The sequence below is a fragment of the Pteropus vampyrus genome, unplaced genomic scaffold, assembly GCF_000151845.1.
Source record: "Pteropus vampyrus isolate Shadow unplaced genomic scaffold, Pvam_2.0 Scaffold327, whole genome shotgun sequence".
Taxonomy (NCBI): Eukaryota; Metazoa; Chordata; class Mammalia; order Chiroptera; family Pteropodidae; genus Pteropus; species Pteropus vampyrus.
This window is the reverse complement of record NW_011889108.1, coordinates 559,611-583,614: the sequence shown is the minus strand read 5'-3', so window position 1 is coordinate 583,614 and position 24,004 is coordinate 559,611. Positions and strand designations below refer to the sequence as shown.

The 24,004-nt window shown below is 45.0% G+C and overlaps 1 protein-coding gene across 1 annotated transcript in view; it reads right to left on the bottom strand.

The window, feature by feature from the left end:
• Positions 1-214: 214 nt before the first annotated feature.
• The window catches only part of ACSS1 (acyl-CoA synthetase short chain family member 1), a 55,982-nt gene continuing 32,192 nt past the window's right edge, over positions 215-24,004 (bottom strand). Inside the window, exons 4-14 of the mRNA XM_011378007.2 lie at positions 18,401-18,576; positions 17,856-18,008; positions 15,073-15,220; positions 13,587-13,724; positions 9,279-9,371; positions 7,975-8,087; positions 7,453-7,579; positions 6,621-6,748; positions 6,462-6,525; positions 3,019-3,137; positions 215-1,892 (exon numbers count right to left, since the gene is read on the bottom strand). Of these exons, the coding sequence (XP_011376309.1) occupies positions 1,713-1,892; positions 3,019-3,137; positions 6,462-6,525; positions 6,621-6,748; positions 7,453-7,579; positions 7,975-8,087; positions 9,279-9,371; positions 13,587-13,724; positions 15,073-15,220; positions 17,856-18,008; positions 18,401-18,576 (1,439 nt within the window). The 3' untranslated portion in view covers positions 215-1,712. The remainder of the gene's footprint in view (positions 1,893-3,018; positions 3,138-6,461; positions 6,526-6,620; positions 6,749-7,452; positions 7,580-7,974; positions 8,088-9,278; positions 9,372-13,586; positions 13,725-15,072; positions 15,221-17,855; positions 18,009-18,400; positions 18,577-24,004) is intronic.

The window sequence follows — 24,004 nt, the reverse complement described above, 5'->3', positions numbered from 1 at the left end:
GATAGCATGATAATCTAGAGACAGGTATTTTACCAAATAACAGCCTAAGACAAGTGACCTTTTATTGTGTACTTCCTCCCTGTCAGATGATGGATTTTTTTTTTTTTTTCAAGTGTTCTCTTTTGGGTAAATAGGCTCCTTCCAGTTTTGTCCTTAGAATATATTCAGCAACAAAGAATAGCATTATTTGATTAAAAAACATGAACCCACAAAAGAGAATGAACAAAATAAATCTTTATTTGAACTGCTATGCTGATCATTCTGAGGCTCTGGTCACTGTTCAAGTTTCTATCTAAGCCATTTCATAAACAGCATCATAACTACAGTCCGCCAACTCCAGCACAAATGTGACAGGTCCAATGCACAGTTCTCTGTGGCTGAGCGCTGCAACAACATACAGTCACTCAGTATATGTGTGCTATGGCCACCCGCTGGGTGTCACAGGGTACTCACCTAATCACCTGGAAGGCCAGTACAGCTACAGTCCACAGTAAGTGTTCAATACCCCAGACACCCCGTGAACACCTGCCCAGGTGGAAGGCACTACAGACTGGGGTAAAGACAAGGATAACATCTCCCTGTCTTCAAGGGCCTACTTCAGTAGGCTACCTTCCCTTGTACTCCATGTCATTGGCCCTGGCATGCTTCGCTAATAAACAAACACTTTGTAACCTGATGATTTATATCATCTTGCTAACGTGAAGAGACTTAAGGCACATTGAAAGAGAGACCAGATTCAGAGCTTCAGCTCTCATCACTGGACCTCAATGGTTCTTACCCCAACCACAGAATGAAGGACAGGCAGAGTTTGCAAGGGTCTGGTTCTAGCCAAATCAATGCTCAAAATTACCTGAGTTTTCATTGGCTTCTCTGAACCACCCCACAAATTTGGAGCATGTTGACCTCCTACCAAGAGGCATCCAAGGTGGAGAGGGGGAATCTTTCTATATCACAGCTTGGAGAAACAGAACATGTGACTGGAGTAGTTTTAGAACCAAAAGGTGAGCACATTCATGTCATCACTTTAGGAACTGAGTTTCATTATACACAAACCAAGGGAGGTAGAAATATATACCAAAAAAGGATGCTGTAGGCTCAAGCATTCTCAAGAGCTGTGTTTAGACAGAGGTACAAACATTTCCAATTCAGATCTCCAAATATGCTGAACAATAACTAAATGTGCACCATCCAATCCTCTCCATGTTTTCCTATGCACGAAGGCAGGAAAGGAGATTTTCATAACTCTGTTACAAAGAGCATGTACAAGCAAGCCTACATTTTGTATGTATGCTTGAATGTTATTCTTCCAAAATATAAAAATCAAATATCTGCCTCTGGTATCTAGAAACAACTGGAAAAAGTATGACTGCTTCTAGTTTTTAATCACCTGAGTAGGCATGCTTAACCAGGTTTTTAACCTTCCCGTGCTGTCTGGAGAGGACACAGAAACAGAGACAATAGGGACTTTTCATTCCAGGAAACCAAATTCAGGACAAGTAGAACAAACACTAAGCACATTGGACAGTACCCTTGCACAGTTCTCCTGTGGAAAGAAGGGAGGGATTTTAGCATAGACTTCATTCACATTAGGGGTACCGTGGATTACGTGCTGGGAGGTGACTGCTCTGGGACATCTGGGAATAAGTAAACTGAGAGCTATGTTCTAGAAGGATAAGTTAGGAGCTTGGGCACTAGGTCTTGGTCAGAGCCCATTACTGACTAGTAGCTTTCTTGTCTTTGTGCTGCTGGTAGGCACTCAGTATTTCTGCGATGATGCCCGGGTCCTCCAGGGTGGTTGTGTCCCCCAGATCCTGAGCTCTGCCCAAGATTATCTTCCTCAGGAGCCTCCTCATGACTTTTCCAGACCGAGTTTTTGGAAGACGTTTCACTATCTGGCAAGGAAGGGGTACGGCATTAGAATCTGGGGTGGCACCCAAACTTCAGAAGCCTCCGACTGCACTGAGACAGGAAGAACTCTGTTTAGGGGATAGTGGAGCCCCTGGTCTCTGGTTTCATCCTCCTACAATCTGGACCTGAAGCTGTAATCAACCCAAAGGGCAGGATCAACCATGAGTCATGCTGAAGCCTCCACTGAGCCAGGGTTCATCTGAACCTGTGTTCATCTCACTGCTGACACCTCTGTTTCTCCCATCAGCTACACTAGTAAGGGCCCCAGGTAGCAAGAGAACCAAGCACATGCCACAGCGCCTCGTCTCCACTCCCTGGCCTGGGCTACGGTTGGTTTTGTCTTATATATCATGTCAGAACTACTTAATGATGTGAGAACTGCTTAGTGTTTGAAAATTTAGCATTTTATATTTTCAAACAGCCACAGCCCATTCAATGTCAATGGCAATACATTAGAAGCTGTGTTTGGGCACTTTAAACGTGACCGGTCTTTTGAAAGAGTTCAATTCATCTTAGGGAAGTTCAGGTCTTCCTGAAACTCTGGTCCCCAAGTCATAGTCTGACCATGTGCTGTATGGAGTGAGGCCTCAGAGGACTACTCCCAGACCAAGGAATGCCATGGGGAAAATGTTAACAAAGAAAGGGATGAAAAGCTAACCAGGCTGAGAGGGTAGCCCGATTCTTCCACAGAACTGACTCCAACACAGGCTCCCTCAGATAGGGTCTAGCGGCATCTCCTTTCCTGGCACCAGAAAAAGTGTTCAGAAACCGCATGGGGGCTGAAGAACTCTGGTACTTTCCACGTGTTTCTCTATTTAAAAACCCTAATGTTTTCTGTTCTTGTAACCAATCTCCATATGCCAAAGTAAGAGAGAGTGTAATCTTGCCCAGCAGTACACCCTGAACCAGCAAGTTGAGCAAACTTCTGCCACTACATCCATCTCCCTGCCTTTCTCCCACTCCCTTTGACAATGCAACCATCCACTACCCTCAACTGCCACCCAGGAAACCAGCTGTGTCAGTTTTGCTGCGATGTTAGTTGTGGGAAGTGAGAAGAAGGCATGAGATGAGATAAGCAGTGCAGTTGTACCTGAGGTGGAGTCCACTCACCAGAATCTGATCAGGCACGGCGTATTTGGCAATCTTGGTGGCCACTGTGGACCTTAGCTCACTTATCACCATGTCTGAGTCACCTGTGTCATCTTTCAACACAATAAAGGCAAATGCAGCTGGAAGGAGAGTGAAGTTTGGGGATGTATTATCCAGGGTATTATATACAAATCGCCATAAATCCAAAGGATTTCAAATCATATGTTGAGCAGCTGGTTTCTTTAGTTGCAGCCCTCAAATGCATTATCATTTTCATTCAAAGTGGAAGTGATTCTGTCAGCTCCACTGAATGTCCCAGGTGGGTGGGCATGCTTGGTTGAGAGCTTGGGACCATAGCTCTGGTGTTGACCGGCTGTGCATGTGGCCTTGAACACAGGACTTAACCTCTCTAACTGTCCACACACCTGTGAAATAGCCTGTAACACGGGCTCATAGGAGATTTACTATCAGCTCCCATGAGATGGTGCAAGGGAACATGGCACATGGCACTAATCTCATGCACATGTGTCCAGCACTGTAAGCACTAGCCATGGTGGACATCCAAATTTAAGTTAAATTAAGTTAAAAATGTAGTTCCTCAATCGCATGAGCCACACGTAGCCAGTGGCTACTGTACTGATAGCACATATGAAGGACAGTTGCATCATGGCAGAAAGTCTGGTGGGCGACACTGGCCAACCCATACTTTAGCATAGACACTACACTGTATTTGTGAATATCCTACCACGTTCTAGAAAAGACTAACAGTGGCTCCCACAGGTCTCTAAATTCATTAATCTCGTACATGGGATCCAATTCTATTTTTTCTCCATAGGCAGTCAGTCACTCGTCCCAGCACCATCTTGGATTGCCTGTCCTTTCCCCACTGACGTGCAATGTCCCCCTCTCTCATACATGAAGTTTCTTTATGTGTGAAACCCTCTTTATTGTTTGTTTGCCTGTTTATTCTTATACCATTTCCACCCCATCTTAATGAATTCTCCCTCTGGCACGTATCACCTAACGTACTATGAAGTTTCCTCATTGGTCATGTTTATTGTCTGTCTCTCTCTTTTACTCCCTAGCCCCTCCAGCATGTCACCTCTAGTGTCTCGTCTCTTTTTCTCACTGCTGTGTCTTAGCATCTAGAACAGTGCCTGGGACATAGCAAGTACTCAAAAAATATTTGTTAAATGCACCAGTGAATTACTTTCCTGAATAAGCTACAATCTGAAGAGACCTAGAGCCTTTGCCTAAAAGCCACTCCCCGTTCCCCATTTCCACCTGGCAAACACCTATTCATCCCTCAAAATCCAGTTCAGCTACCTTGCACTCTGTGAAGCCTTTTCTGACTCTGTCCACGAAAGTAGCCATGGCACTTGCTGTGTGTAAACAGTTGTTGGTCTCCCCGCACCCCTGAGCCCCATTTTTCTCTCATCTTGGTATTTGAGATGCCAGGTAGTTCAGGCTCACGCCACAGGGGCTCAGAAGAAAAGGGCATAGCCAACACCTGAGCCAGCTACGAAGGCCTACTGAGAAGGGTCTGCGGTGTATTTAACTATAGTTAATTAAAATTTTAAAACCACCAAAGCAACACATACTGATTACCAAAATGTAAAACACTGTAGAAGTACATAAAATAAAACTGCATCTCTCCTCCCTGCCTCTCTCCCTTCATGCCTCGAAAGGCAGTGCAGTATGGTGATTAGGAGAGACTGCTACCCGCGTGTAAGTCACTTAACTACTCTGTGCCATAGTTTTCTACTTGTAAAATGGGAGCTAACAGTACCTGCCTCATGGCTGTGAGTCAGGATTAAGTGATGACAGCCCCTGCACAGAACTCAAAATAAGCAGGTTCTGAGGGGCTGCTGGCTGCTGTCCCCAGAACCAAATTTTAAAGTTAACTTGTAGTTGTATACTGCCACCTTTTAAACCTTAGTGGCAACACACTGTACATGCTACCCTGGGTGTTTCCCCTTTGTCTCTAATTGGTGCCTTTTCCTGCCAGTCACTTGTATCTCTAATGAGATAGGACTGAAATGACCCTGGATTGTTAAGTTCTCATCAGAGATGGATCAGGAAAGCTGACGTGGGAGGTGAAGCCAGCTAACAGCTAGGAGGTACGCGAGGCTAAGTTCAGGAACTGGTGAGATAGGCCAATGACAGAAACACAGCACATCAGTCTGATCGAGTGCAGACAGGGAGTGGAGACAAATAAATGTACGACAGCTTTCGAAGATGGCTTTAGAGCATACCAAGAAGAGTTAATGGGTTATTCCTGTATTACAAATGGACAGATGGTCAAATTTATAAGAAATCAGGAAAATGCATATCATCATACCCATGATATATGAATTCTCCCCCACCAGCCTGGCAGACATTAAAAGGCCTGACAATACCAAAGTTGCTTAGGATACCAGGAAGCAGCGCTGAGCGTTGCTGGTGGGAGCATGAAGTGGCCTGAGGCCTCTGAGTGTCACTCATGAGGACTTGTTGCCATCTTCACCCCCTTGATCCCTAACAGCCTAATCTCATGTTAACAAAGAGAAAGCAGTCTCGAGGGCACACCTTTCTTACGGCAACTGAACGTGCCTTTTTCAGAGCACTGAAATTAATGTTAAATTTTACAATGGGTCAATTTAGAGAAAGTGGACTAAATAATGAACAGCGGTACACAAATGTAAAAAGAAGGCAGGTGACATTTGGGACACACTTGACACAGGATATTCCTGACAGCGGGAGAAAGAACACCCAAACCTAGGCCACTTGCAGAACAGTAGAGGTCAGTTTGCCTGGCAGTGCAGCACAGGGTCAGTGAGTGTCTAGTTCACACCAGAACAGGCATTACAACACTCAGATGATCCTACCCCTTCCCAGACTTACCTGCTTAGAAACTGGCAGACTTTGGAACAAAGTGTGTCCTCAGTAAAGAAGACAATTCTGATCACTCGTTCTCCATTCTCCCTGCATGTCTCTGTGCAGTGGGAACCACAGGTCAAATTCCTCCAGTCCCAGAGCAGCAAAAGAGCCTGCTCCATGGCAAACCCTGATCAGCCAGAACGGCTACAGAATTGACACCTGATGCTGTGCACAAGCACGTGCAAGGAGACAATGTAAGCAAGGCAGGGTACTTCATCATAAGGCCTCTGAACCAGGACCACCAGAGGCACTGTGGACAGAGAAGCAAACTCCCCACACTCAGCGGGGGCCAAACAGCTCAGGGCCACTTGTAGATGAGTGTCCTTAAAGGACAGGAGAGCTAGGGCATCTCAGAAATCTGACTCTAGTCTAACGGGCATGCTGTTCAGGCTCCTCATCCAAAAACTCCACTTGCAAAAGAAGAAAACCAAGAGCTTCACCCATAAACACCCTGCTACCCTTCCTCCAGAGTCTGTTCTTTTTACAGAAGTGCCATGATGGGCACCAAGACCAAAGATTAGAGGAGCTCCTTCTATGGCGCTCACCTTCTCCTTTGATGTCGTGGGGGTAGCCAATGACAGCAGTCTCCGGCACTGCAGGGTGGCTAGCCTGCACAGAACAAAATGGCACAACATGTGGGAGGTGGAATACTTGACTCAGCAAATTACAGCTCCCAATTTGAGACCAATATGACTTGCACTCACCATTGCATCCTCAATTTCTGCGGTCCCCAGTCGGTGGCCACTTATATTGATGACGTCGTCCATCCGCCCTGTGATCTGGTAATAGCCGCCCTTAGTTCGGTGAGCCCCATCTCCAGAGAAGTAGTAGCCTGCACCATAGCAAGGGAATTCAGTGTCAGTACCTCCGAACCAGGACCCAGCGGGGCTCCTTTCCTTCCATAAGGGACACAGTGGGACTCTATAGAAGAAAGCTCCACAACCCTGCACCCTGCTGACTTCCTGGTGCTGGCCCTCATTGCAACTCCTCATGGAGACACTCTCTAGATGTGCTATGTGGCTGTGTGCTAGTGAAAGAGCAGATGGCTCTGAGACAGCAGAATGCAGTGAAGATTGCAAATGTCTGAGCAGAAGGCATACAAGGAGCGGACTCAAGCTTCCCCAAAAATGAGTCTCGTTTACAAGTCTGAGACTGAAGACTATGGGTGCCAACAGGCACACTGTGTGTGTACGCTTCCAACCCAATGACATAGAAGCAAACTGGGAGAAAAAATCAAAAGTAAACCAGAAGAAAATTTGTAGTCATCAAGATAGTTTTCCAAGATGGTTTCTTCACTCTTCTTTCTTAACAGCCTCAGGCGTGCTGTCTCACTTAACCATGAGGTTCCTGAGACAGGTCTCTTCCCATTTTCGACATAAAGTCAGGGAGGTAAAGAGGGAGGGGGTGGGATTCAAAGTCATGCCTCGAAGGTGCCTGTCCTACGCTCACAGTCACTGTGACCTTAGAAACGTTTTCTGAGAATAGGGTTCCACAGCAGGTGTAAAGGCATGACATGACCCACATTAGCCAGCTCACCTGGATAAGCCTTGAAGTAGGCATCCACAAACCTCTGGTGGTCTCCGTAGATGGTCCTGGCCATGCCTGGCCAGGCCTGGGAGAAGCACAGAGCCCCAGAGACGTCATTGCCTTCCAGGATGTTCCCCTGCAGACCCAGGAGACGCAAGTGTGAGAGAACAGGCAGATTCTGGTTGAGAAGCAATGAACTGACAATCAGCATTGTTCTCCTAATTGGTTGGTTTGAGGCAGAAAAACGACAAGTGTTCCCCAAAGGAAATGTCCAGAGCTTTCTCCTCTGCAGGGGCTTCTGAAGAGAACTTGGGCTCCCCCTACAAGGCGATTTAATCTACTGTGTCTCTAAGAGGAGACTCTGCAGTGAATACTATGTGAAGACACAGGCCTTTCTGCCACCTACCAGGCAATGAGCACACATGACATGGGCAAGTGGACAGAGGAGGCCAGGAAGGTAGAAAGGAACACCAGGGAGCTCAGTGGGGTGCACAGGGAGGAAGGAGACACCCTTGTGAGGCCCTTACGCACCTTCTCATCTATGAGAGCTGGGACAATGCCAAAGAAGGGTCTCATCGCCATGGAGGGGAGAATTTCTGCCCCTTCTTCTGAGGGCCGCGGTGCGATGCAGATGCCACCCGTTTCTGTGGGAACAACAGGAATGAAACACCGATGGGCTTACAGGCTAGTGACATGTTTATCCAGGCCATGTCATCAAGGGTCTGGGACAGACACACTGGCTGGTGCTCTCTCAGAGTGAGAGGTGGGTGAAAATGCCCATTTAGGGGAAGGAAACGGCCCCCAGTGTCACAAGGAATTTTATCTGAGCCAAAACTAAACTTGTGTTCTGGTCTCCTCTACTGCAGAGTGGGAGTGGGGCCCAGACGGAGGGCACAGTCCCAGGTGTCGCAGCTCTGTGGCCCAGAGGGTGCTGCTTCTCCTTCTCTGAGGCCCTGCTCATCCAGCCCTCACTTCAGTAAGAAAGGCAGAGCCCATCTGCCTGCACAGGGAAGATGAAGAATTGCTTCTGGACCAGTGCCCATTCCATACAGAACAACAAAAACAGACGCCCACAAATTCTGTTTTCACATTATTTCTCTGGCATTTCCTCACAAGGCTCAGCTGTAATCTCAGTCCCGTGCCCTCCTGAAAAAATGAAAACTGAGCTATTTAGAATGTCCCATTTTCTGGCTTCTCAAAAGATGAGACCTCAGCCACATCAGTAGTGGTCTCCTGCTCCAAACATTCTAATAAGTCAGATACTCAAGAGAAGATGGGGAAAATCTGAACAAAATGCTACAGAGAAAACGCCTTTCTCACTAAAGTTTAGATTTAGACTCACAGTCCCTTAAACAATAGGGCCCATCCTCATCACATATACTTACATTCAGAAAGTGATCCCTATGAGGAAAGTGAACATTTAGCTGAATACTTACTATATGTCAGGCCTTGAGCAACATGCATTAGTGGTATCCCCTCATTCCATCCTCACCCAGGGTCTGGAAGGAGCACCACCATTTTACAAATGAGAAAACCAAGGCTCAGAGAAGCCATTACACATCCCAAGTCCTACACTGCAAAATAGCTGCCACCAGGCTCCACCTCCGAGCTTCTTTGGTCCATATGTCAGGTTTTCAACAACCACATTTAAGGGTTGAGGCATGGGTAGTGTTGCACTTGCAGAGCCTCACACCTGACCCCTGCACTTGGTGCTTGGTTGTATGTTCTCAGTGCACTAACGTGAGAGCACAGCTGTTGTGGGAGGAACCCACCAGGTAAGCCCTGCACCCACCTACCCAGCATGCCCTGACCCTCCTCCTCGAGGACGCTCTCACCTGTTTGCCACCAGGTGTCCACCAGTGTACATCTGCTGTCCCCTACCACCTTGTGGAGCCACTCCCAGGCCTCTTGGTTGATTGGTTCTCCCACTGAAAAAGAAAAAAGATGTTAATGGACCTCAATGAATATGAAACTAGAAGGAATAGATTATTAAGGGGAAACAGCTATATAATTTTCCTGAAGGACATAAAAGAAGATATAAAAAAGCAGTGAAATCTGCCACACGTTATGGCCATCAAAGAAATAAAAATTACAATGAGATATTTTCACCATTAGAGGGTTAAAAATAAAAAATAAAAAAATTGACAAGAATGTAGAGGAAACAATATCACATGCACTATAGGAGTATAATTTGGTATGGCAATCTTGGGGAGCGATTTGGGTATTTCTCTTAACATCTAAAAGTGAATGATGCAACTACTATGGACAACCTTTTAGGGCAGATTATACCAAAGCTAAATATAGGTTTATCCTATTATTCAAAAATTTCACTCTTGGCACACACCCCACAGAAATGAGTGCATACGTCTACCGAAAGTGGACACGTACAAGGATGTTTACAGTGGCCAAAATCTAAAACCTATCCATCGAGAGTGGAAGAGAGAAATAAAGAGTGCTGTATTCATGTAGTGGAATACCATACAGCATGAAAATGAGTAAGCCACTGCTACGCTCAACAGGGATGAACCTGAGTCACAGCCCTGAGCAACCGCAGTAGGCACGAGAGTAAAGCATGCCGCACAAGCCCATGTATATGAAGTTCAAGAACAAGCAAATCGGTCCACACTGAGAGCAATCAAGTAGTAGTCATGGTTGAGGGCTCTTGACTAGGAGCGGGCATCGGGGAACATTCTGGACACTGAAAATTTCTACAGCTTAATCTGGGTGTGGTGTGCATGTATATATATGTGTGTGTGAGAGAGTGTGTGTGTGTGTGTGTGTGTAAATAGTTCTCAAGCTGAACATCTGGTATTTGTGCTTTTCACCGTATTTTACACCTCAATAGAAAGGGGAAAGTGTTCACATCCTATGACTTATTGCCAGTTCCCAGTACCTACCTGCTATGGTCTGAAGGTGTGTGTCCTCCAAATTTATGTTGGAATCTCAGCCCCTAAAGATAATGGTATGAGGAGGTGGGGCCTTTGGGAGGTGCTGAGATCATGAGGGTGGAGCTCTCAAAATAGGATTAGGGTTCTTATAAAAGAGACCCTGCAGAGCCCCCTCCTGCTTTCGCTACATGAGGACAGGGCAAGAAAGCACTGTCTTTGAAACAGAAGAGGGCTCTCACCAGAACTTAACCATGCCCACGCCTTTATCTTGGGCTTCCCAGCCTCTACAACTGTGAGAGATAAATTCCTGTTGTTTATAAGCCTCTCAGTCTGTGGTTTTGTTATAGCAGCCTGAACAGCTAAGACACTACCCTAATAAAACATCCACACCAGATTAGAATTCAGCCAGAACTAGCAGATTTAGACATATTGTTGCTAAAATACTGAAATACTCTCATGCCAGTTGCCTCTTGATCAGGAGCACCCATGATGTAGCAGCTAACCAAGACCTTTCCTGGCTGTGGTCTCCCATGCTGGTCATACAGGTGGCTGAGTGGTGTGTGTATCACTTCTGCACTCACACATGCCCAAAAAAGAGGCAGGAAGATGCCATTTTAGCACTGGTTGATACTGAGAAACTGCCAATAGCCCCAGTAGCCAACCACAGGGACATGACTGCAAGGACCATGGCAATCCACACAAAAGGGTGTGAGCAAGTTTTCAAACATGGGGGCAAAGCCATATGGAAATCTCTGCCTATTGTTGAGTTAAAATAAACATCACAGGATAATAGTACAGCTTGATCACATTCATGTTAAAGAATCAACTCAAAGCCGAGCTGTGTTTTTGCATAAGAATATAACTTTGAAGAAGCTGCCGGAAGGTGAACAAGCAATAGGGTCCCCTGGAGCAGCGTTCACGAAGGATGTCATCTTTTGTTGCAAATTACCGAGTTTTTCTTTTAACAATAAGAATATATCTGTGCATTACTTGTAAAATTAAAAGTTAAAAAAAATTTCAAGAAATATGTATCTTGGGGTAGAAGTCTTGAGTGAGCTGGATTCTGCCAACTGGTAAGAGTAAATGAAATCAACACACCCAAGTCTGGAGTGCTGTGAGGGCTAATCCAGTTGCCTAGAATGGTCCTGAGCTATGACCGCAGCAGACCAACACAAAGCTGGCCCTCGTCAGATAGGAAGTATACTGGTCCCTAGTGCTGCTTGGTGCCCCGTGCAAGGAGTTGCCAGGTTATTTTTCACCAGCCTGTCAGCACTGCTTACTGATAACCTGGTCTTTTGGAAACCCCCACAGGGTTCTGCTATTGGCACTGGTCAAATGGCAGCAATATGACTCCCAGACAAGTAAAGTACTCAGAGCTCAGCTGAACCTCTTGTGGGCTCCCTGGTGCAAAAGGGTCCCTGCATGCATCAGTAGTACCTGATCCAAGAGAGGAAGATCTAAGAGTGAGTCTGGCCATGACTTTTATTGAAGGAGAACCGCAGGGACTTTGAGGGATCCCTGCCCGAGGCAGCTTTCTGCAGAGACAGACCCCACTCTAACACAACTGCTAGAGCACCTAAAGTGCTCAGAGCATGTGCCTTGTCATTTGGGTCTTTGTGAGTTTTCCTCAGCAACTAAATCCCACAAGTGCATATGGCAAATCAAACCTCCCTCCAACCCTGTCCCCACCTAACTCCCTAGGCCCACTCAGGTAACCTTGCAGACAATACCTGGAGAACCTGAGATGTTTCAATGGCCCTGGACATCCCTCTACTTGCTTTTGGTCCCCACCTGCTGCCTAGCCCAGAGTGTAGGGACGCATCATGAGTCCTCTCCATCGACATGGGGTCCCGGTCAGGAGTGCACAGGCCTTACCTCCACAGCACCAACATGCCAAGAGAGGCAACTCAGACTCCCCACCACCTAGAAGATGGCCCAAAGCACTTTCTTCTGCCCTCGCTTAGAAAATTCAAAGGGCTTGTTCATCCAGAAACAAACTGACACTGACCACCAAGCACGCCCTGAGCAGAGAGGAGCTGGTTGCATGAAAAGGCAGCTTTCAGGCAGCGCTGCCTAATGACTTCTGTCCCAGAGAAGTCAGAGTCTCAGGTGAAGTCCTCAGGGCAACATCTGGGTGCTCAGTTTCACAACAAGCAGTCAGCCCCCACCTGGCCTGCTGAGTTTTCCTGCATGTGGGCACAGCAGTGCTAAAGACACAGATGGCTGTGACTTCTGTGAGCTCACTGCCTGGTGAAATGGTCAGCATGAGGACAGATATCTCAACTGAAGTCAGGTCATCTAAAAACTGACAGCCCGAGGTCCAGAGAAGCCAAAGAAATCCCCAGGAGACGTAGCACAGAGAAGGGCCTACAGGGAGGGTCAGGTACCTGAGAGGTGGGAGGGGGCAGCAGGGTGCTGCAGGCACAGAGGGCAGAGCAAACCAGGCCCCCAAGTCCTGTACCAGTACTGCATGCCCTTGTTACTGACAAATAAAGCATGCACACTGTCCTTTTCAAAGGACACAGTGGCAGAAAGACAAATCCCTAGGGGTACCTGCCCCAAATGTTCTTCCTCCATGAAAAACCACCAAGCAGATCCTTGTATTCACCAAGGAGCATAGAGGGCCTCCTGCCTTGTTTTCCTTCCTGACCACATCTGACAACATGTGGAGGAGCAGAAATGAAACGCGTCAGGGAAAAGCAGAGGGAACAGGCAAGGCTTCCCAGTACCATATGAACAAACCCCATGTCACCTTTCCCAAAAGTCTTCATGTGACTTGGCAATATTTATCAACACTATGAATGGAGATTACCTTCGATCTGGCAACTACCTGCCTGGAAATATCCAAAGTGAGAGCAGTGCACAGCACAGAATGACATTTCTTACAGAGCTTGGGAATAATCAGCGCCCAGCATCAGAGGAATGCTGAGTGAACTGCAGTTCACTTCCACAGGACAATCCCATGCAGCCACAAAGAAAGGACACAGGACTTATCTTACTGAGTTGGTAAGGATTCACAATAAGGATTAAGTACAGAACTGAGGCACAGATAGTTCCCGGAATGCTGTGCCCCAGACTGTTAACAGCTGTGGTCTCCAGGGAGGGGCTGACCTCTGCTTCTTACTCAATGCAGCCTGGCATTGTTTGAATTCAAAGAAATGGCCACGTAGTTTTCATGGTTAAAATCACTTAGAAGCCTGCACTGGCTCTGAAAGATGACATGCATTCCCTCTCTGAATGCAGAGCAGTATTCACCTGACCCCAGGGTCCGCAGGGAGGAGCGGTCGTACTTCTTCACCCAGGCATCACCATATTTCAGCAACAGCCGGACAGCCGTCGGGGCACCATAGAACTGATTGATCTTCAACCTCTGCACCATCTCCCAGTACCGACCTACAAAACAGCCCCAATTCAGTTGGTCTGAGAGCCCATCGGACATTACCTATTTTAACCTAATTTAGAGATCAGTCAACAGCACTGGGTACTAAATATGTGCAAACACCTGCATTGTTCACAAAAACGAGATTCAACATTTATCACTGGGATAGAAAGGGAGCCCCCTGGGAAAAGGTTCGCTGTGGCAGTCATCCTGCCCCTCCATTCCCATCTATTGGCAGGCTCATTTGCAAACAGCCTTCACCTGGCTCTGGACAGCTGCATTCACATGGTATACCCACATGATATGACTAATAAGTTAAAAGAATGTTACTCTGAATTTAAAAATAACCCATGTAGCATTAACCTAGAGCTTGTGTTCAGTTGCATTTAAATGGTCTCTAAAATGGTAACTGGTGCTTCCCCTGGAATAGTGTGGCAAGGCCACCACTGTATGCGCCCTAGGGAGCAGGACAACTGCTTACTACACACCTCATTTCTCGGAACCCCCTGAAACTCACCACCATCGCCCTACACACAGGGAGCTGAGTTTCAAGTGGCTGAAGTGACATGCCTGCAATGTACCTAAGACATGGCTCTTACTCCCCTGGCTATGCCCCCTGGCTATGCCCCCTACACATTCTTCCTGGAGTGTATCCAGAGCCACCGTGCCCCCGTGGGAGGCTGGAGAGGAGCCAGGGGAGGTGACAATGATATGCTATGCACATAACTGTCAGTGCTATGGGACAGTTGGCCCTTCTAGCAGGGGCACCACTATTCAATTACATTAAAACAAATACTTGGGGACACTACGCTGAGTGGGAGGAAGATACCAAGGTGAGCAAGACATGGCCACAGCCTCTAAATGAAATCAATTCATGGAGGTGGCTCCAGCCACACCTGACATACTCTGATGGAACAGCCCTGAAGACATAAGTAACTGGCTGTAGAAAGCACCCTCTGCCTAGGGGAAACTGAGGAGGTCAGTTGGCTTGGCTTCGAGGGAGGATTGGATCTAGTCAAATGGCCACAGAGGTAAGAGAACAGAGCTTTCGGTCCCTATCGGCTGCCTAGCCCTCGAGGGGTAGTTCCGAGGCAGACAGTTTAAGTTAAAGAACACTGGAGTGGGTAGTCTTGAGATGGCTTCCAGTGCCAAATTGGACCCCCTTCTATTGGTCATCTGATCTTGCGGTAGACAGGGTCCCCAGTCCTGGCCCACCTGGCAGAGTCCAAGGCTCAGCACTATACCATGGGACCACAAACCATAGCCAGACCAGAATGAAGGCCCTCACTCCATCCTCCTTTAAATCTCTCCTCCTTCCTCAAGCACCCCCCTGGGGATGCTATTTGGGTTCCCAGTCCTTACCAGGGTCAGGGTAAACGGGGGTGCTCTCAAAAAGGACACTGGTTGCTCCATTGCAGAGGGGCCCATATACCACATAGCTGTGTCCTGTGATCCAGCCGATGTCAGCCACACAGCCAAAGACATCCCCCGGCTGGTAGTCAAACACAAGCTGCAGAAACAAGAGAGGCTGTCAGGGGCCCATCACCCCACATTCCCACATGTCACTAAGCATGTTCTTTAACTGTGAGATGCAAGTGCTCCAATGACCACCGAAAGCAAAGGAGAAAGTACAATGCGGTGGCTTCATGGGGTCATGGCAGTGAAAAGATGGAGTTACCGGTACACACAGCAACACACTGACTCTTGCAGAGGACAGTGAAAGAAGCCAGGCCCCAAGTTGTATACTGTATGAGCCCCAGCTTGACAAAGCTGATCTGTATGCAGAGGTCACACCAGAGTTGGTCTTGCTGGGCCTTGTGAGTAGCATGTCAGGGCCTTCCAGGAGCTGAAGATGATCCCATATCCTGATACAGGTGGTGGCCACATATTACTCACACGTAAAACTTCATCTAGTCCTATGTATAAGGGCATCTTCCTGCATTAAGTTATGCCACAATTTTTTAAATCCCTTAAAAACTGCAAAACATTAAAGTTGAAAAGACCAAGAAATGCCTCAAGCATCATCAGTTTCTAAGAGCCTGAGAGGAATGACAGGTGTCTGAAGCATTCTTGTCAAAGGGCCCAACCTGAGCTCAATTCCATCTCTGGATCTAACTGCCCTTTGCAGGAAACACGAAGGCCCGCCAGGGCCACCAGGGCTACCAGGACAAACAGCCAAGTGCTACAACAGACAAAGTTTAAGAAAATGGAAGAGATAAAGGGAAAACTATACATTTAAAAAGGCTTAAAAGACATATCGAAAAAATGTCAGTGGAAAGAGTAAGCTGCAGGACCTCGGAATGTACATCCACGTGTCAACTAGAGAAAGGAAAAAACAAGGCAGTGATGTTGTAGAACAGGGGTCCCTAACCCCTGGGCCATGGACCATACTGGGCTACACAGCAGGAGGTGAGTGGCAGGCGAGCAAGCAAAGTTTCATCTGTATTTGCAGCTGCTCCCCACCGCTAGCTTCACTGCCTCAGCTCCACCTCAGATCATCAGGCATTATTCTTACAGCACCAGTGGCTGGTGCAAAAAAGGTTAGGCACCGCTGCTGTAGAAGTCAAGATGTGAGGAGGGGGCTGAGGGCAGATGGGCTATGAAGGGGCTTCTGGGAGGCTGGTGACATTCCATTTCCAGAATGAAGTGGGTTTGCCTTATAATAATTCATTAAGCCACACATTTGATTTGGATGGTTTTCTGTATCTGTGCTCTATTTTCAATATTTTTTTAAATTGGGGGGCAAATGGCTCCAGTCTTCTGCTGCCAAAGAAAAACACTGAGATTCTCCAGGAGTTTCCAGACAGCTTAGTAATGGGCCCTGTGCAGCCATGTTGGGGCGAGGGTTGGGTTGGGGGGAGTGGAGGGAAGCAGGGATACTTTTAACAATGACTGCACTTTCACTACCCTGTTGTCTGAGCCCTGCTTAGATGAGCCTGGTCTTTCCAGTCACCTGGTCAGATAGTTCTCTTTGCTGCTACCACCTGCTGGAGCTGAGTTTTACCTTCTGCAAAAGAGAGGGTCTGGTCCACAGATGATACATCGAAATCCAATCCCACCTGGAAAGTATCGGCCACTTCTCAAGGCAACCAAGGATGCCATGATAAACTGCAATCCTCCACCCACATTTAAATGAGTACTGATTTCTAAACTCTTTATTGGAATATAAAAATGTGTCATAGTGTTTGCTTTATAATTCCTATAGCAGGGGTCCCCAACCCCTAAGCCACAGACTGATACCAGTCCATGGCCTATTAGGAAACGGTGAGGTGAGTGGCGGGTGGGCGAGTAAGTGAAGCTATATCTGTATTTGCAGCTGCTCCCCAGCACTAGCATCACTGCCTCAGCTCCACCTTAGATCATCAGGCATTAGATTCTCATAGGAGCACCGACCGGTCCCTGTTGCCAAAAAGGTTAGGGGCCACGGCCAAAAAGGATGGTCTGCTGTAATATAACTTCTACGCACTAAATTTAATTTTCTTTATAAAAGTAAATCTTTTTTTTTTTTTTTTTTTTTTAATTTTACTTTTAAAACATGGTCCCAGTGAGCAGGGCCTAGAAGCCACAATTCTTTCAGGGACCCATGAAAATGTTTTACTTTCCTTTAAAATCGGAAGGAGAAAAAATAATCTTTTAAGTAAAAGAAAATGTTTTAATATATAATAGTAATACAGTCATCTTTATACCAAAGCAGTTGTAAAATATAATTTTTGACTTTTTTTTTTTTTTACAGAGGAAGGGGCCCAGAAAGGACAAAGTGTCTAGGTGAGCATCAGAAGGCGACCCCGCCAGTGAGTACATCAGAGCTGGTGAGGGCCAGATTCCTGCAGGCCCTTGAGCCAATAGATGATACAGGCATAGGTGCAAAGGGCTAAAGGCCAGCAGTAAGACTCAAGTTTGGGACCCGGACTCTTCCAGCAAGGACAGGAACACAGCTCCCCTGCCCGCCCTCTCACCTGGGCTAGTGCCACAACTCATAGCAGCCCTGCTCATGAGCAACCTGCAGGAAAACATGAGCAACTCATACTTAAGGAAACTGCTTAATAACAGGAGTTCTAGCCCTAGATCCAGCCCCACTTAGTCCCCTGCCCAGTCCCACCAAGAAATTAGCACCTCGCACCCTCCACCCACCACTGAGGCCATACCCTGTGTGTCAGGGCGGCATACAGAAGGTAGCCCGCCTGGGTGTGCACAAGGCCCTTGGGTGTCCCGGTGCTCCCGGAGGTATACAGCATGAAGAGCATGTCTTCACTGCCCATGCTCTCTGGGGCACACACAGGGTCCTCCTTGGCCATTTCCTGCAAGAGAGAAGAAAAAAAGAGCACCACCCAGGGCAGTTAGCCTCTCCCCTTCATTCAGCTTCCTTAAGAACAACTCTTCTTAGCCACTGTAAGACTCGGCAGACTGGATCAGAGCTCACCTTCTCTGGACTGCCCTAGTTCAATTCCACATGTAGAGAAGATGCAAAATAAAAGGATAAATCCAACCATTTCTGTTATATTAACTGTTTCTCTGTTTGTGGTTATTTGAGTTCCATCTTCTCAACCATGATATAAACCTATCAAATATCACAGTGGAACCCTGGACACCTCTAGGGAACCCAGATTCAGAAACACAATCTAACAAGACTCAGACCTAGTTAACCAAATAATAACCTCTCCTCAAACTATACAACATGAGGTAAACCCACCTGCTCAAGAGGGACATCCAGATTCCCCATGTGGACCTTGTTATCCGTCCTGTGAGCCACCAGGACATACTGGATGGTTGGGCAGTACTTCACGGCTTCATCCACTATCTTCTTCAACTCCACCACGCGCCCTCCCCGAAGTCCTTGGTTGAAGGTGATAACCACCTTGCACTTGGCTAATAGAGACAATGGACATTTCTGATCAGTTTCCTCCCCACTTTAACCCTCACAGCCTAGGCTGGCAGCAGCACATTCCAGGCCTAAGGCGGTGATAGAGAAAGTTCAATCTTGAGTAAAAGAATCAGCAAAAAAGTAAGAGGTATGACTGCTTTGTAATCTTTGTGCTGAGTGCAGAAGTGACAAGCATTTTCTCAGCTCTATGGAGGAGCAGGAAGTAACTGGAGATGTTACTTTGAAGCTGAACTCTTTGAACCTTCTATCATTCCTTCCCATATATCTTGAGGGCTTTCCCAGGTAAGAGGCCATACATCACCCCCAGGCACAGCCACCATGAGGTAGAGACCAAAAAATTTGGGAAGCCAGAGACTAAGCCCCAACATGTCCAGTGTGGCCCCTGCACGATCCAGGGCCAAACTGCTAGAGAACAAAGACCACACCCTGGGTGGATGCCAGGAGCTGCCAGCCCCCACACTCACCTTCATGGGAAGGCCCTCCGGGGTCTGCACCTGCTCTTCAATGACCCAGCCAGACTCAGCCAGGCCCAGGGTAATGCAAGGATGGTTCAACGTATGAAAATCAATCAATGTATTACAGCACATTAATAGAATGAAGGACAAAAATCACATCTGAATTGATGTAGAAAGAATACTTAACAAAATCCAACACTTTTTCATGATAAAAATAATGAACTATGAATAAAAGGAAACTTCCGTAACCTGATAAAGAGCAACTATGAAAACCAGCAGGTAACATCACACTCAGTGGTGGAATACAGAAAGCTTTCTCCCCTAAGATCAAGAACAAAACAAGAACATCCACATTCACTACTGCCATTCAACATTGTTATAGAAATTCTAACCAGAGCAATTAGGAAAAAGAAAAACAGAAAAAAAGAAGCATCCAGATCACAAAGGAAGAAGTACAACTATCTCTATTCACAGATGAGGTGATCTTAACTGTAGAAAATCCTAAGGGATCCATCCACAAAAAACTACTAAAGCTAATAAACAAATTCTTCAACTTTGCAGGATACAAGAACACACAACTTACTGTACTTCTATACATTAGCAATGAACAATCCACAAAGAAAACTAAGAAAACAATTCCATTTATGAAAGCTTCCAAAGAATAAAATACTTAGGAATAAATTTACCAAGGAGTTGCAGGACTTATACACTGAAAACTACAAAAAGTTGCTGAAAGAAATTAAAGAGCACATCAATAAATGGAAAGACATCCATGTTCATGGATTGGAAGACTTAATATTATGGCAATATTCTCCAGACTGTTTTACAGATTCAGCATAATCCTTGTCAGGTGACTCCCTGTATCCCCAAAACACCCAATTCACAAATTGCCTAGTGGCAATTTTGGGTGGTTACTGGGCAAGTAGCCCCAACAGGTGCTCTCAACAGGAGCTTCCTTCAGTAGCAATCAACAGGCCTCCGCTTGTGCAACGGGGGAGACACTTTTAGTGGCGGGCAACTAGCAATACCTGTAATAGTTCTGAGTAAATCTCAGGGATCAGCATCTAACCTCAGTGTGAGCAGAGACATTTGCAAGTGGCCAGAAGCTCAGCACTGGCAACAAATCTGAACCTGCACCAATATGAGGAACACCACTTGCTCCACCCTGGTGACTCCCTGAGGCTCCATCTCATTCATCTGCTGAGACTGTCAGACAGCCTCTAGCCAGTGGGTGCCCCGGACCTTTTGCTGAACTGTCCCAGACCCAGTACTAGTGGCAGGCAGCCTTGGTTCACCTCATGGCCTCTCCCACATACTTCCAAGTCCAGCTCAGTTAGTAACCAAACATAGATAGCTTTGTAGCTCCTACCAGGTAGCCACTGGCCAGTCACAGGCAACTGACTGCAGCCTGCACTAAAGCCCCTCACAAGGGGCTCCAGAACCAGCACACCCAGAGGCTATGTATAAGGATGCTCATTGAACTTAGGAGAATAGATGAGCTCAGTAAGAATTTAGACAAAGAGAAAGTAAGCATGAATAAGGACATAAAAACTATAAAAAAGAACCAGTCAGAAATGAAGAATACAATAACTAAAATGAAAAATACATAAGAAGGAATCAATAGTAGATTTGACGAAGCAGAGGATCGAATCAGAGATTTGTAAGACAAGAAAGCAGAAAACTCCCAATCAGAACAGCAAAAAGGAAAAAGAATTTGAAAAATGAGGATAGTTTAAGGGAGCTCTGGGACAACATCAAGCATAACAATATTTGCATCACAGAATACCAGATGAGAGAAATCAAAACATTGAGAGCCTATTTGAGGAAATAATGACTGAAAACTTTCCTAACCTGGTGAAGTAAATAGACATATAAGTCCAGGAAGTGCAGAGTGTCAAACAAGGTGAACCCAAACAGACTCACAAGACATATCATAATTAAAATGGTAAAAGTTAAAGACAAAGAGAGAATCCTAAAAGCAGCAAGAATAAGGCAGCTAGTTACTTATAAGAGTACTCCTATAAGAATGTCTGCTGATTTCTCAACAGAAACTTTGCAGGCCATAAAGAATTGGCAGGAAATATTTAAAGTGATGAAAAGAAAGGACCTAAAACAAAAATAAGTCTACACACCACATCTATCATTTAAAATGATAAGATGAGATAGAGTTTCTTGGATGGGAAAAAAACTAAAGGAATTCATCTTCATCAGGCAAGTATTACAAGAAATGCTGAAATGTTGAAAGGACTTCTTTTAAAAAAAGAGGAAGAAAAAAATAAGATAATATGAATAATAAAATGGTAATATCTATGCATATATCAATTACACTTTAAATGTAAATGGATTAAATGCTCCAATCAAAAGATATAGGATAGCGACGTCAGAAATACAAAAAATCATACAAGAATACTATGAAAAAGTATGTAACACCAAATATAATAACCTAGAAGAAAGGGACCAGTACTTAGAAAAATATAACCTTCCTACACTGAATCAGGAACTGGAAAATCTAAATAGACCGACCAATCGGTAGTATGGAAATTGAAACAATCATCCAAAACCAAAAAGTAAAAGTCCAGGACCAGATGGCTTTACCATTGAATTCTACCAAACATTCAAAAAAGATTTAATATCTATTCTCCTGAAACTCTCCCAGAAAATTGAAGAAGAGATATTACTTCCAAACTCATTTTATGACGCCAGTATTACCCTGATACTAAAACCTGGTAAAGAGAACACAAAAAAAGAAAAAGTACAGACTAATACCTCTCATGAACATAGATGCAAAAATTAGATACTAGCGAATCGAATACAGCAACATATTAAAAAGATTATACGCCGCGATCAAGTGGGCTTCATCCCAGTGACACAGAGATGGTTCAACATATGCAAATTGATTAATGTGATATACCACATAAACAAATTAAAAAATAAGAATCATATGATCATATTCATAGATGCAGAAAAGGCCTTCGACAAGATACAGCATCTATTTATGATCAAAATACTTAATAAAATCGGTATAGAAGGAAAGAAACTTAACATAATAAAGGCCATATATGACAAACCCTCAGCCAACATTATACTTCATAGTGAAAAACTAAAAACCTTCCAAGATCAGGAACAAGGCAAGGCTGTCCACTATTGCCACTGCTATTCAATATGACATTGGAGGTCCTAACGAGTGCAATCAGGCAAGAGAAAGATACAAAAGGCATCCATGTAGAAAATGAAGAAGCCAAACTGTCACTATTTGCGGAATACATGATTCTCTATATAGAAAACCCTAAAAACGCTACAAGAACACTACTAGAAACAATAAGCAAATACAGTAAAGTTTCTGGATACAAAATCAATGTTCAAAAATCCATAGCATTGCTAAGTTTTAATAATGAAGTGTCAAAAAAAAAAGAAGTGGAAAAAATAATTCCTTTTGCAATTGCAACAAAAAGAATAAAATACCTAGGAATAAATCTAATAAATCATGTGAAGGACCTATATAATGAAAACTATAAGTTCCTATTAGAGAAATCGAAGAAGATGCAAAGAAAAGGAAAGATATTCCATGTTCTTGGATTGGAAGAATCAACATAGTTAAAATGACCATTATTACAGATTTAATACAAACAGATTTAATACAAACCTCATCAAAATCCCATCGGCATTTTTTTACAGAAATAGAACAAAAAATCATCAGATTTGTATGGAAGTGCAAAAGACCTCGAATTGCCAAAGCCATCCTGAGAAAAAAGAACAAGGCTCGAGGCACCACTCTGCCTGACTTCAAATTATACTACAAAGCAACAGTAATCAAAACGGCATGGTATTGGCAGAAAAAGAGACACATGGACCAGTGGAACAGAATGGACAGTTCAGAAGTAAACTCATATTTATATGGGCAAATAATTTTCGACAAAAATTATTTGTTGAAAATGAAAGGAAACCCTCTTCAATAAATGGTGCTGGGAAAACTGGAAAGCCACCTGCAAAAGAATGAAACTAAACTGTTGTCTATCACCACACACCAAAATTAACTCCAAATGGATTAAGGACCTGAATATAAGACCTGAAACAATAAAATGCATAGAAGAAAACATAGGAACGAAACTCAAGGACCTTGGACTTAAAGAGGATTTTATGAATTTGACCTCAAAGGCAAGGGAAGTAAAAGCTAAAGTAAATGAATGGGACTACATCAAACTTAAAAGCTTTTGGTCAGCAAAAGAAACCATCGACAAGGTAAAGAGACAACCATCCAAATGGGAAAATACATTTGCAAGCAATGCCTCCAATAAGGGCCTAATATCCAAAAATATACAAAGAACTCATACAATCAATGACAAGAAAAAAACAAACTATCCATTCGAAAAATGGGCAGAGGACCTGAACAGACACTTCTCCCTAGAGGACATACAAATGGCCACCAACTATATGAAAAGATGTTCAACATCACTAGCTATTAGGAAAATGCAAATCAAATCCACAATGAGATACCATCTCACACCTGTTAGAATAGCTGTAATCAACAGGACAGGTAATAACAAATGTTGGAGAGGATGCAGAGAAAAAGGAACCCTCATACACTGCTGGTAGGACCGCGAATTGGCACAGCCACTATGGAAAACAGTATGGAGGCTCCTCAAAAAACTAAGAATTGATCTACCATACGATCCAGCAATCCCTCTACTGAGTATTTACCCCAAAGACTTAAAACCCATATCCGAAAAGGTATTTGTACGTCGATGTTCACAGCAGCATTATTCACGGTGGTCAGGACATGGAAGCACCTGAAATGTCCTAAGATGGATGACTGGATAAAGAAGCTGTAGTACATACATACAATGGAATATTACTCAGCCATAAGAAGCGACAAAATACTGCCATTTGCGACAATATGGATGGACCTCGAGATAATCACGCTCAGCAAAATAAGCCAGAAAGAAAAAGTTGAAAACCA